The 14,395-nt window shown below is 43.9% G+C and overlaps 1 protein-coding gene across 1 annotated transcript; it reads left to right on the top strand.

Annotated features, from left to right (window-relative positions):
* Positions 1-2,507: 2,507 nt before the first annotated feature.
* LOC125352496 (cysteine-rich secretory protein 2-like) lies at positions 2,508-10,251 on the top strand. The gene is made up of 7 exons (XM_048347639.1): positions 2,508-2,576; positions 3,333-3,449; positions 4,479-4,566; positions 6,029-6,174; positions 6,706-6,803; positions 8,097-8,185; positions 10,124-10,251. Exons 1-7 carry the CDS (start codon positions 2,508-2,510, stop codon positions 10,249-10,251), a joined length of 735 nt encoding a protein of 244 aa, XP_048203596.1.
* The last annotated feature ends 4,144 nt before the right edge of the window (positions 10,252-14,395 follow it).

Here is a 14,395-nt window from a genome sequence, read left to right on the forward strand (position 1 = left end):
GTTAAAGTATAGTGCTGTTGTTCAAATTACCATATTAATTTACGATTAATGACTTTTATATTCATCCTGTAAGTACACAATAGTACTTCTCATTTGCCTGACTTTATAATGATAATAACTACCTTTAGAGAAACTGAAAAAGTATGGCTATCTCTATATGCTTTATTTTCCCACATCATTGATTCCCCCCCCACCCCGCCTGCCGCTGTTAGTAGATAAGTTTAGGCCTTAATGTAGATCTAGTCTTTCCTGAGGCCAGAATAAAGAACAAAGTGAGATCAAGTGATCTCTACTATGCAACAATGACTTTTTTTCTCCCAGTTGAGTCTATGTCTCTTTCAAAGTGCATCAACTTTGAAGTCATAACTCAGAAAAGCCTAATTTCCAACACCTCTTCAAAACTTGGCAGTAGCCCAGGTGAACAAATCCAAGCCATAGAATTCTTACCTGCAAAATATAAGCAAACTTACTAAGGTATGAGAGTTAGAAATATGGCACTTTTTAAAAATCCAGATTTATTGGTGAATGTCCATTCCTTTCCCTTTCATTCCTTTCCCACATCATTTGAATCAGGAGGCTATAAGGAACAAGGATTGATAATAAAAAAATTAAAATAAAAATAAAAAAAACCTAGTTGAAACTCAGTGAAGCTCCAGAAAAATGAAGAGAAGTGGTTGGGGATTTTTTTTTCTCCAAAGATTAGAGGGTGCCAAACATGCTCAATGTGGAAAATCTTTTCAGAGCTGTCCAATGGTTTTGTAGGACAGCAGGCTACCAGAGAGCAGAAGAGACAACTCACCCACCAATACATTATTTACTGAGAAAAGATTCTATGGCAGATGATAGAAAGATGAGCTTCCTAAACTGAATGTCCTTGTCAATTCATCTGAAGGTCCTAGGGCTTCTGTGATTGAGTAATGTCAATAGGCACAGTGAGATACCAAAAAATAATGCAAATGACCTTGATGTTGTGGACCATCAAGAACTGAACAAACTGGAATCGGTGAGGATATCAGTTTGTTCCTTGTAGTTGATGGGTGCTGTCCCTGAGCTCTTCAGCTCAAGGCTAGTACTCTACTATTTTGAGTCAAGCACCACCACCTGTGAGAGCAATCTTGAGTGAAGTAGAGTGTAAATTAAGGAGCCATGGTTCTACTTTTGATAGAGAACAGCAAATCAAGCGATGGCACCCACTGAAAGAAACTTTCCCCCCAAACCAAGGTGCAGGACAAAAGCCAGCACCATGCTGAAGGAATCTTGCTTATACCTCATTTCATTTCTGCAGCGGAAATGGTAACAGAACAGTGTAGTAAACAGAAGGTGTAATTTCCTTACCACCTAGAGCTGTACCCCAAGCATATTCATTACCTTCCTCATTTTACTTCTCATTGCTCCTATTAAAGGCAAGGTTGGCACAGCACAGCCCCAACTGCCCAGTGCCCCAGTACTCACTACATTGTGGGTTATGTAATGTCCCACCACCATGCTGGGAAATCCCACCCTGTGCTGCATGACTGTGGAGCACCTAGGAGGGTTCCTGGCAGTAGTCTGGGTCAACAGTAAGGGAGGGGCAGCCTGGGAAGTCCCTCCCACCCAAACAGCCAAGGTGGCACTCCAAATTGGTATGGCGATTAGAGGGGGCGGGGCTTGAGAGCCTCGAGTGTATATATAGGCTGCCTCAGCAGCTGGGGGAAGAGAAGAGAGAGGAGGGAGGAGGTGAGTGAAGCAAGGCCGGCGGTAGGAGCTGCTGGAGGAGCTGAGCGGAGCCAAACCCAGCCATCAGGAGGAACAGGTGGTCTTGGGTCTGGAGCCTGAGGCCTGAGGAAGAATCCCAAGCCTGAGGTCTTACGAGGATTCTATGCCTGAGGTCTTAGGTAGGGTCCAGAACCTGAGTCTGGAGCAGGAGTCCACACCTGAGGCCTGAACAAGAGTCCAAAGCCTGAGGCCTGAGGCAGAGTCCTGTGGCCTGAGGTGGAGTCTAGAAACTGAGGTCATAGCGGGATTCAGGAGCCTGATGCCTGGGGGAGAGTCCAGAGCCTGAGGCCTGGGGGAGAATCTGCAGCCTGAGGCTGGTAGCCTAAAGTCCGTGTGGAGGCTTGAGGCTTAAAGCCTGAGGATAGGTGAGACCTGTAGTAAGGAAGCTTCCTCCTCTGAAGGTTTGGAGGTTTGGCCGCTGAGGTAGTTGAGGATTAAGGTACGGAGGCTCAGAGTTCAGGTCAGGACAGGTCTCATGTCTGGGTTCTGAGTAGCTAGCCCAGGACAAGGTAGTCGCAGGCTAGCATGTGGAGATGGAAGGCTGCTCTGGTACTGGGTTTCAGGTTGTAAATAAAACCTTTTCCCACCATAAGTTGTTCCTCAATGGATTATTGTCGCTCTGGGATTACAATAGGTGAACCTGTCTCCAGCGTGTCCCGTGGGGCTAATTTAGACCACGACATGGTCTTCCTCCCTCTCTGTCTCATGTTGTGCTCATGTTAGCCCTTTGTCTGCTTTTTCAGTTTCCAGCCATGGCTGCTCTCCCCATGCTGATGTTTCTCATTACCATGCTGCTCCCAGCGTTACTCACAGAGGCCAAGGTGAGGTTACAAGGGAAGATCCTTCCAGAGCTGTGTGACGCCTTTGTGGTTTGGGGAGCAGAAGAGGAAAGAGCCTGCATTGGGAGTGGTGGTGGGGGGGGGGGGAAGGTGGAGGGCCCAGAGCCCAGCGACTGAGAGAAGAAGGGAAGGGCTGCCCCTTGTGGCAGCCAGCAGCCCTGCATGGCTAAGGAGCGCTCCTAAAGACCAGTCTGAGACTGAGGACAAAACCCTTGACTACAACTACTTAAAAATAGAGGTATTATCATCGCCATTATTATCTTTAAGTAGTGGCACAAGCCGGTTTATGAGTATAATGCATCTTGATCATTGTCACCCCTTCCATTATTCTCCCCCATCCGCCTAACCCCATCCACACCCTTAGGTGCCATGGTTCACATACGGATGTAGACTATGTATTGACCCACCCTTCCTCTCACCATTCTTCTGGATTTCTCCCTGTAGCCCCCCTCCTTCCACAGACAAAATCTGTTTCCAGTGCCCGGCATTCGTTTTGTTGAACTGTTGTTTGGTCCTTCGGAGGATCAGCACCACTGGAATCCTGATGGTTCCACACTGTGACGGAACCAGATAATATTCCTTCGGATAATGTAATGGTTGTGTGAACAGTCCTGGTAGCTATTACGAACTTTTAAGGCGATTTATTTTTACCTCTTGAATCTTCTTAATTACAGTTGTTTGTCATTTCCAACAATATATATATTTTTTCCCCCAAAATAACATCTTCTTTTCCTTTAGGACCCAGCTTTTACTGCTTTGTTAACCAATCAGACTCAAGTGCAAAGGGAAATCGTAAATAAACACAATGACTTGAGGAGATCGGTCTCACCCCGGGCCAGCAACATGCTGAAGATGGTAAGAGCCAGGCCTGTGGATTGGCTGGGCCAGTAGTGGGCGGAGCAGGAACTTGGTGCTTTACCATGGTTCTGTCTCTGAAATACTATTTTATTTCAACTCTTCTGTGGAGAGAACTATGTTTCCTTTAAAATCGATGGTTAAATACTGTATTTGATTAACATTATATGTTATGTTATATTTTATTAAACTGGAAACATAGAATTAGGAGTCAATCATTGGGCATCCAGTGAGAAGCCAATACACATTTTCATTCTGAGTTTGAAATCTAGATACTGTCCTCTTTTCTGCAGGATTAGTGTCAGTATTAAAGGAAGAACTACTTTCCAGGTCATACCTGTAAATACTTGTCAACCTAGTAAAGTCTATTTTCCCACTGAACGAAATAGGCTTTAGGTATGGTTGGAATAATCCAGAGCAGTTTACTATGAAAAAATGGAATATTTTACATATTCATCAATGTTTAGAGTGGCACCATTGCTTAAATGCTAGGTATAGCTTTATAAATAGTCAAAAATTTGATGTGTGACAGCTTAGATATGTTCTCTACTGCCTTCTCCTCATGTGGAAACTACCATTAGTAAACGGTGCGAAAAAACACTAGCAAAAATGCATTTTATTGGTGTATGTTAGTTGTATAGAGTAAGGAGTTTCAATATGACATTATCTAGCACTCTACCACTTTGAGCCACAGCACCATTTCTGGCTTTGAACTGCAATCCTCCAATATCAGCCTCCTGAGTAGTTAGGATTACAGGCGTGAGCCACCAGAGCCAGCTTCACGATGACATTTTCACACATGTACACATGTGCTTAGACCGTAGTCACCCCCTACTCATCCTTGCACCCCCTCCCCTGATTCATTCCCTACCCCCACCCACCTTCCTAGTAGTCACCCTTTTGCAAAACTGCATTCTAATAGCAAAGAATGTTAGAGACTAGTTACAGAGAAGTTGTAAAACAGTACTAATGCGCCTACCAGTCAGAGTACAGTTTTCATTGTGTAATTTTTTTTTCTTTTACATCTAGCAATGGAGCTTAGAAGCATCTCGAAATGCACAGAAGTGGGCAAATATATGTATTTTTGAACACAGCAATAAAGAGGATCGAAAAACCAGTATGTAAATCAGCAAATATGTGTTGAGTAATTGCAATAATAGGCTTTTTAAAGTATTATGTGAAGAAAACCTCATGCATCAAGGATAATTATGCTTCTGTCTTTGTAAAGTCATTTGACCATTTGGTCTCTATGCACACAAACAGCTAATCATGGTGAGAACAAATTTATATTTGTCCTTTCCACTATGAAAATAACTTGGATGCAATTATTCATCTGTTTCTCTCTGCCAGCTCATGAGCAAAGCTGGTCACACATGGTGTGCTTTATAATTTTTAAATTAGAAACCAAGTTTTGGGTAATAAAAATCATTTGCTCAAGAGCATACAGCACTCGTGCTGTCTAGGGTTTTCTGATTTCTAACCACCACTCTTTCATGATATGGCATAGCTGCTGTTTCAAAATCAGTTTTGGTGTTCACATAACATACTGCATTATCTCTGATTATATGAAATGATATTTTATCAAAATGAACTAAAATACTGAATTATGCTTCATATTTTGAGCTTGGCTCTAAAAAATAACATCCTGAAATATCAAAAATGATCATAGAAAAAAATGTATAGTATATATGCAGAATTCACTTGCAGAGTAAATGCATAAAGACTCCAAGTAATGCAAGGAGGAATACTCTAAAAATAGAAATGATCTTTTAAAAAATGATGGGATCAAGAACTTTGATGCAGGAATTTTACACAAAATACATCATCAAAAATTTTATAAGTATATATGGGCAAGCCCCACAGGAAGTTAGATCATTGTTGCTGTGTACCTCAGTAATGCTGGTGAGACAATGAGAAGAGAATTACCAAGAGAGGTGACCCCATGCATGGGAAGTCCGAAGTAAGGCTTCAAGATCCAAGTGTAGTCAGCTATCTCTTCTTAAAGGAAACAACAGCAATTAGGCAGCACAGTAAAGCCAGCATTTCCTTTTTACTGAAATGTACACATTGGGTGTGAGGCTACAAACATCTAGGGAAAACTCTGTGGAAGATGCAGACTTGCTTTCCCATTTCCTGACCAGGGAAGACACATAAACTCTGAAAAGTTGTTTTCCTTCCTGCTGTCATTTAGCTTCCAGGGGATTCTTAAAGATTGCCTGAAATAAACACCTTTGTTCCCCGCCCTCACAACCACTAAGCATTATTTTCAAGGTCCCATTTATGGAAAAATCTCTAGAAAGGGGAGAGGGCATAGGGCGGGGGCGGGGGTGAGAGAGTACAAGTCTGTCCTTTCCTTAGCATACGAGTGTGCATGGAAGGATAGCATTTTTAAAGAATGGAGTCCCCTCATCCTCCATGTGTAAAGCAGTTCCATCTACTAAGCTGTTTCAGAACTGATAAAGGAGGCATCAGTGTTACATATCGGGACAGTTAGCAGTTTTGGCGCCTCTCTGAATGGCAGCACCTTGTCATGGGGGTTACCATTTCATTTCCCTCACAAATGACCTATTCCTTCCTAGGAACAAAATGCGGAGAGAATCTCTCGAGGTCCCCTGTCCGGAGATCTTGGTCATATGTGATCCAAAAGTGGTTCAATGAAAGCACAAACTTTAGCTATGGCATAGGACCCAAGATTCCCAATGCAATGGTTGGACATTATACTCAGGTAAGTGGTGTGGTTCCAAAATACCTTGGCCTAAATGGTGCTAATATAGGATGCCTCTCGTGCCCACATGGCTCAAATTCAGCCTACAGTTCCAAGCTAAGCACAATTCCTTGATATTTGGCTGATCCTTCTTCCAGGTCTATCACATGTCCATAGTCTCAAAAGCTCTTGGCAGAGACGCATACATGTACCATGTTTTCCCTATACTACAAATGGCGAAAGTGGTGAATGGATCTGACAAACATAGTGTTTCTCTTTCTTCATTATTTACATTTTGTTACGTTTATATTTGTATTGAATAAGTAGTTGTACAGAGGGGTTTCTGTCTCCGATGTCAGTTTATGGGCACAAAACATGTTAAAAAAAAAACAACTGAGGTGTTATAAAAGCTTATGCCTGGTTCCATGATGTAAATGCTCTGCAGAGCACATGACTCCAACTATGACAGGAATATCTTCATGGAACATTTGCTTCTATTTGTATTTTTATTGCATCCTCCCTTGTTTTTTTTTGGTCTATTCTCACTTTTAGCTTGCCTGGTACTCAAGTTACCAAGTTGGATGTGGAGTAGCCCACTGTCTCATTAAGGGAACATGGAATTACTACTATGTCTGCCAGTATTGCCCTGCGTAAGTATCCACCAGAGAGTCTGCCGCTCCTCATCCAGTCTACAGTCAGATGTTTAAACGCTCCTCTGTAATGAAAACAGAATAGAGAGGGGACAAAAGGGAGAATACTTTTGTGGGAAATTTCTTTTAAGACTGACACACTTTTCACTTCACAGAGACCAGAATATAAATCTAGAAGCTCTCATTCCTTTTTTTTAAAACAGTGTCATTGGGGCTGGGAATGTGACCTAGTGGTGGAGTGCTTGCCTCGCATGTATGAAGACCTAGGTTTGATTCCTCAGCACCACACATATAGAAAGAGCCAGAAGTGGCATTGTGGCTAAAGTGATATAGTGCTAGCCTTGAGCAAAAAGAAGCCAGGGATAGTGCTCAGGCCCTGAGTTCAAGTCCTAGGATGGGCAAAAAAAAAAAATAATGTCATTTCTCGCAATCCCATTTTCCTAAGACCAAGGGTGTTATGTGTATTTCTCTAGACCTCACACCATCTGTGTTTGCTAATTTCATACTGCAATCTAAGCAAACATCAGACCGAATAGTGAGCGGAGGCATACAGTGGCTTCAGTTATGTCTTCTCTCTCTCTCTTTCTCTCTCTCTCTGTATAATATGTATATACACTAATATGTACAAACATATAACATATGTACAAACATATGTACAAACATATAAGTGTATATACATATTATATATTTAAATACTCATAATGGTTATTATTAGCAAAAAGACATCCTTTGGTGTCTCTAAGGCATTTCAGGATACACTCAATGTATTTCCAAAACCCAAGTGATTCAAATGACTTGCTAAACACAAACTCCTAACCACACACAGCTATTTATCCAACAGAAAAATACATGCTTGATGGATATTTTTTTTATATGAGAGAAATCATGGCATTTTCTCATATTTCCATCACAGCATGGGGAAGAATGCTGAGTGTTTTTCTTTATCATAGACATAAACCCCCAGATCACCCTCCTTTTTAAGGGTAAGGGCTTTGCCCCTAGCAAGACCTATGGGTGCAATGGCTTAGCCACTTGCCCATCACCACTGGGTGATGAGAGTATTGAAATATCAAAGTCGACTCCAAAGACCCTCAGACCTCAGTGACCTCTGTTTATTCAGCCTGTGAAATCATGGTCAGAGACAGGTCTGTTTGTGAAGTACTTTCTTAACTTGGATTGTTGCCTGACACATTGGGAAATCACTACAAACAGCCATAAATAACTCTGTGTATTTGGTCAGTGCTGTCCACCCAGGTATACCAAACAGCAAAACATTTGTGTTTTATATTTCAGTGGAAATTTGCCGAGTAAGAAGACTAAGCCATACCAAGAAGGAACACCTTGTGCCAGCTGCCCCAATAACTGTGAAAATGGACTATGCAGTAAGTCTACCAATGACCTTAGCTTTGCAACTCCCCCACACATTACCAATAAATGCCGCCTGCTAAGAAATTAATATGGCAAAGGTTGCATTTGAAAAATCAAAATGTATAATCCTAAAGATGATGTTACATCTCAGCATATATTACTTTCTTTGTACCAATGAGTTCATGATGCTCATCTACTGTAGTGTAAGTAGAACCGTACTGTTTGCCTTAACGATTGATCATTTGCTGTGGAATTTGATAGTAGTTTGTGAACACCATAATGACAAGAGCCAATCTGTACATAGCTTTGGCTCATATTATTGGAAAGGAGTGGACAAAAGATCATCTAGTAGGTAGCTCATATCTATCAACGGTCAGCAGTAAAAGAAGAAAAGGTTAACTATTGCAAGTGGACTCCAGTGACTTATGCCAGCAGCCCAGCTGCTGAGCAAAAGAGAATTGTGGTTTGAAGCCAGCCTGCATCCATGGCGCCCCCATAAATTAATCAGCCAACACTGGGCTGGGCCAGCCACAAGGAGGCAATCTTAGCAAGAATGTGATGTCTTAACTTCAACCCCTACTGGCAAATGTGTGTGTGTGTGTGTGTGTGTGTGTGTGTGTGTGTGTGTGTATTATAGGCTTTCTCTGGTGATGAGAGTTTTATTAAAACTATTCTGAATGAGCAGGCCTGGCCTGCTCACTAGGACTGTTACCTTTCAAGTGCATTCCCCTTAGCTGCCATTCTTCCAGGCTCACTTGTGCAGCTGTGATTCACGATAGTGACATCAAGCAATATAGAAACCCCTGAAGGGGAAAAGGAGCACAGTGTTTGAGTCTTGGCAGGTTGAGAGCTCGAGAAAGGACGCTACCGGGTGACATGGTTGAGCTGCTGGGTCCCTTCCCTCAGATTTCGCATGTGTCAGGGTGGGGAGTACAGGAAGTTCATATCCAAGGCTAACCAACCTTTCAGATGGCAGCAGGATGGGGGCAGTGTGAAGTTTATTGCGTTTGAGGTGCATGATGTCCACCCAGACATAGTCTGGAGGAAAGAAGCATCTTAATACATCTGCCACTTTACATCCATCCAGAAAGATAACTTTCTTCAGAAGGAAAGCATTGAGACAAAGTTATCCTATTCTGTAATTAGCAGTGAGAGAAATTGTCGGGGAAGTCGAGAGAGAGGCGAGGCTACCTGTGGCCATCGCTCCCACGTGAGAGCGATAAAGGGCCACCCAGGAAGGGGCGGACAAGCCCCTCCCCCCCAGTGAGGGGAAGTCGAGAGAGAGAGAGCCCACAGAAATAATTGACCTCTACCTGCTCCAAAGAGGGCTAGTAAGATCAAGACAAGTTTAATTTTAAAAAATGTTTAATATAATTTTGTGTACTAGTATTGAGGCTCGAACGCAGGGCCTGGACACTCTCCCTTAACTATTGCGTTCCAAGTTGGCACCCTGCCACTTGAGCCACAGCTCCACTTCTGACTTTTTGCTGGTTAATGGGAACTAAGAATCTCACAGACATTCCTACCTGGGCAGGTTTTGTGTTGTGATCCTCCAAGCTCAGCCTCCTCCCTAGCTAGGGTTCTCAGCTTGACCCACCGGCAACCAGCCAAGCTGCTAATCCATTTCACGTGGCTCCCTGTGACTAGTGGCTGTCCCTATCAGACTCTGTGGGTGTGGAGGTGTGCCTGCTTTCTTTTCACTCTGCTTGCCGAGGGATAAAAGTTGCTTGATTCATTCCAAAACTTGATCACTGGATTTACATTCAAAAAATGTATTGGGTTAGCCTGTGACATGGCCACACCCCCTGCCAGGGCCCTACTGTCATTACAAGGGCCCCTCAGCCTGGAGTGACCCTGTTAGCCCACTCCTACCTTCTCCCCTCTGTGTTGAACACATAGATGGCTTTGTTACCACAATGGCCATATGGTAACTAAGCCTGTTTTCATTGCAGCCAATGGTTGTGAGTATGAAGATCTCCTGAGCAACTGCGAATCCCTGAAGAAGAAATTTGGCTGTAACCTCAAACCGCTGGTAGAGAAGTGCAAGGCCACCTGCCTGTGCCCAGACAAAATCCACTAACCTACCCAGCCTGCCCCTTTCCGGTCTCCATGGAAACAAGGGCGGCATCCTGCAGCCGTGGCCTACCAGGGGAAAGCTTAGGGATGCTAAGCACAAATCTGGGAACAAGGGATAGCACTTCTTTCTCCACTAGATTTCAACACACATCTCATACTGCAATTTGTAGCTAAATTGGCGCCACCAACAATGACAATTTGAGCTTTGCTATAAACATGTAGCCTTGACGCATTAAATCAAGTTGAGAAGTTTGGAAGTTGAGTCACCACAGGCTAAAAGTTCTGATCTGAAAGCCGGGCACCAAGACTCCTGCTGCAGCATGCTAAAGGAAGACGAGACTGTGACTTCATATTTGTCCCGACTGCACGTGCTTTGCCATATTAAAAAGGAATGCAAAGATTGCCGCCTTTTAAGGAAAATAGACTGTCAAATAAAGAACTAGTATAACCAACTCCATGTGTGTACTTCTCATGCAGTATCTCACTATGTCCAGAATAACGCCACATAAGAAATTACCACAAAGCGAAATTTCCATAATGAGCACACCTTTAAAATTAGGTTTGCACAAAAAGTAATCAGTTATTTTGTGTCGGTGTCTCTAGCCCCCCACGCTCTCCCAACCTGCGGGAGAGATGGGGAAATAGGCCCCGACCGAGCTAGCCAAGAAGAGGAAAGAGTTGACAGACCGCCCACACCCAGCCCTCCCTCACTGGAGGACAAACAGACAGCCTGGGAACTAAGTCAGTGCAAAGTCTCGTTTATGGAGGTTGATCCATCTATTAAATAAGGCACAGGAGCCAATCAGGTCAAAGATTGGCAGGAAGGGGAGGGGTGTAGTGCACCTATCTAGGGGCTGTGAGTGGTGGCCTGAGCTGTCCGTCAAGGGTGGAAAGGCCGTCAACCAATCCTAAGAGGCGGCCTTATTCTACGTCACAGCCCACCGGACTGCCTCCAGGTTCACCATCAGGTGCCATCTTGGCCACAGGTGGTCCCAAGGCTGGGAGGCTAGGCCAGCTAGAACCGCCTTTCCGGAGTAACAAGTGTAACATTAAACTTGTGTTGGTAACAACTTTTGACGGGGTGATTTCAAGTCACAGCAACCCACTCAACTAGCGCCAGCTGCTAACACCATCTCTTCCACTGCTGTCCTTTGAAGAGTTCCAGAATTAACATGCATGATGCATATCACAAAAATACAAACTTATTTTTCTAAATTCTCAGGCACATCCTGTTCAAGCTTTTCCCAATCATTAATAGACAGGTCACATGATTTTTCAAGTCTATAGGCTTGTGTGATTTAAGTACATGAAATGAAGATAATTGTTCCAGGCCCACTAACCTCTACCACACAAAGGAGTAAGGGTCGTCTCTGCAGCAATGCATGCTGGTAAAATGGGTCACCATATGGTGGCGAATAAAATGTGGCCCTCATCTCACAAAAGATACAAATTCAACACAAAATGGATTGACTTAAATATAAAGCATAAAACTATGAACGTACTACAAAAGAAAACAGAACTCAAAGCCACAATACTAGTCTAAGTAATGATATTTTTTAATAAGAACCCCAAAATACAGGCAAAAAAGTCACAGGATTAAGTGAAATTATACCAAACTGTGAGTAGAGCAAACATCAGAATGCTGATCAAGGAGGTTGTGGAGGTGTTGGTCAATCATTTGCACATTCATTTAGACTGAAGCAATAAGCCGGAAAGATCCATTGCATGGCATGGTGAACACCATTTGTGGTCATTATTATACTCTCAAAAACAACTTGGAGAACATGGCACTGGTGGCGCGGGCCTGTAATCTTAAGTAGTTACCCTCGGAGGCTGAGAGGGGAAGCCTGTGATTTGAGGTCAGCCCAGGCATAAATGCAAGACTCCCTCCCCATCGACAGCCGGATACAGTGACAGTCACTGCTGCTCTCCATCAGGCCGCACACGTCAATAGCCTGATTATAGTCCAGGCGGCTGGGAAACACAGACAACCTAATTTGAAAGGACTGGAGGCCTGGCTCAAGAAGCAGAGCACCTGCCTAGCAAGTGAAAAGCCCTGATTGTGAACCACAGCAACCCCCCACCCCGCGTAATATTAATAACCTAGAGAGTGGAAAACTCTGATTGTGAACCACAGAACCCCCTGAAATCATCACAATTTAGAGTATAGGTTGTGTTTCCCACGCCAAAAAAAAAAAAAACAACTGATGCGAAGTAATTTATAATGACCTTGAGCTATCTTTTCTGCAATGTATGAAGATTGCAAATGACCAAGGACTTCATCATGATTCACCACTACATATAATCCATTCATTTACAATGTAAGTAAAATACAGCAGAAAATAAAGATTTCCAGCATATAAAGAACCGCAACATTAATCCTGCTCCTACTCGTCAAGCTTTAAGTCAATTGTGCCCTGTCATTCTTTTTCACTTTTTGTTTTGTTTCATTTCGTTTTTTGCCTGTCCTGGGACTTGAACTCAGGGCCTGAGCACTGTCCCTGGCTTCTTTTTGATCAAGGCTAGCACTCTACCACTTGAGCCACAGCGCCACTTCCCTCTTTTTCTGTGTATACGTGGTACTGAGGAATCGAACCCAGGGTTTCATATATAGAAGGCGAGCACTCTACCACTAGGTCATATCCCCAGCCCCTTTTGTTGGTTTTTGGATGTCCCAGTTCCAGAGTTTGAACGTGGGGGGGGGGTCTCCTGCTCTCACTCCGTTTTTGACCACTCGAGCCCCACCTCCCATTGCAGCAGCATCTTCGCTGCTTAAGTGGAGATGGAGTTTGCACCTGTCTGCCCTTGCTGGCTTTGAATTGAGGCTTCCGGACAGCTGCGATTACAGGCGTACTCCTCCAGCTCCTGGCCACCTGCCGGTCTTATGGAGACAGACTCTTGGATTCAGACTCTAGTGTCTGAATCATTTGCAGGTGAGCTTTACTCTGCTGTTACAGGCGCCACTTTTCTACTTGCTCTCGAAAGGATCGGTCAGGAATAAGCACGTTTGGCATGGAGATGCCCCTAGACGCTGCGAACATTAAGAATGCTAAGGCATTCTCCAAGCCCAGACCTTTGCCCCACCCACAACACCCATCCAACTGGCCTAGCGCAGTGATGCACCCCTTTCGTTGAGTTTATTCATTTCCCCCATCTGATTAGAGTTAGCAAATGTCGCCAGGCCAGCCACTGTCCTGCATCAGTCGATGTGGAGAAGGCTCTGGATGCTTTCTCTGAAGCCACCCTTGTGTGTAGGGTTCAGCCAGCTGTATAGTGATAAAGCGTGGCGGGCAGTGAGAGAAAGCTCTAGAAGGAGAAGGAGTCACAGCGTGTCATATTTCCCGGGAAGCCCCCAGCTGCAGCCTTATCTCTGAACGGCAGCTTGCTGCAGGCGGGTGACGTCCCTCCCACTAACGCTGCTGCACACTCCCAGGGCCCGGCCACTACGCAGGTGGGAAGTTCCTGCCTCTCTCCCCTCCCTACCACTCCTTCTCTCACACCACCTTCTCCTCTGTCCTTCAGTTTAATTCTTTACAGTGGCCACCATGCACGTTTTTACTGGAGAATCATTATGAATTCTCTAGGCAGAAAATCAAGCCACGATGATGAGACACAAGGAAAGATGGTGGAGTCTCACACATGGTGGGGGGGTGAGACACAAATAGTCCGTTCCAGAAAGGATCCTGGATTGGATTCTGTGGCAGAAGGAAGTTGTTAGGCAAACACTGAGAGTCTGATAGCATCTTATCAATGATATCCTGTTTCTTATCATTCTAGGATGGCCAAGTTAGAGGAAAGTGACAAGAAGCCTGCCCTAAAGGACAGAAGAAAGAGCCATTTTTTCCAAGTGTTTGAATTGTGTACTTTTTAACAGCTCAGAAATCATTTAGTCCTAAATATCGCACATTGTGTTGTGGAAAAGCATAAGACAGACAGATAGAAAGACAGACAGACTGACACACACACACACACACACACACACACACACACACACTGCCACATATAAACACTTGGTATTCTTGGGCTAGCAATCAGTTGCACTTTGTCCCCTTCATATGTGGAGTAGAAACTTGTGGACATAGGTCTAGTGCAGGGAATTGTATGTAACTGTTGGCATTAAGTTCTTGAACAAAGATCTGTTTGACCAT

Source organism: Perognathus longimembris, chromosome 6 (genome assembly GCF_023159225.1).
Source record: "Perognathus longimembris pacificus isolate PPM17 chromosome 6, ASM2315922v1, whole genome shotgun sequence".
Classification (NCBI taxonomy): domain Eukaryota; kingdom Metazoa; phylum Chordata; class Mammalia; order Rodentia; family Heteromyidae; genus Perognathus; species Perognathus longimembris.

Excerpts from the sequence above, each read along its gene's own strand:
- LOC125352496 (XM_048347639.1), top strand. The coding sequence starts at position 2,508 with ATGGCTGCTCTCCCCATGCTGATGTTTCTCATTACCATGCTGCTCCCA. Across the intron at positions 2,577-3,332 it reads CGTTACTCACAGAGGCCAAG|GACCCAGCTTTTACTGCTTT; the intron begins GTGAGGTTACAA and ends CTTTTCCTTTAG. Across the intron at positions 6,175-6,705 it reads TGGTTGGACATTATACTCAG|CTTGCCTGGTACTCAAGTTA; the intron begins GTAAGTGGTGTG and ends TCTCACTTTTAG.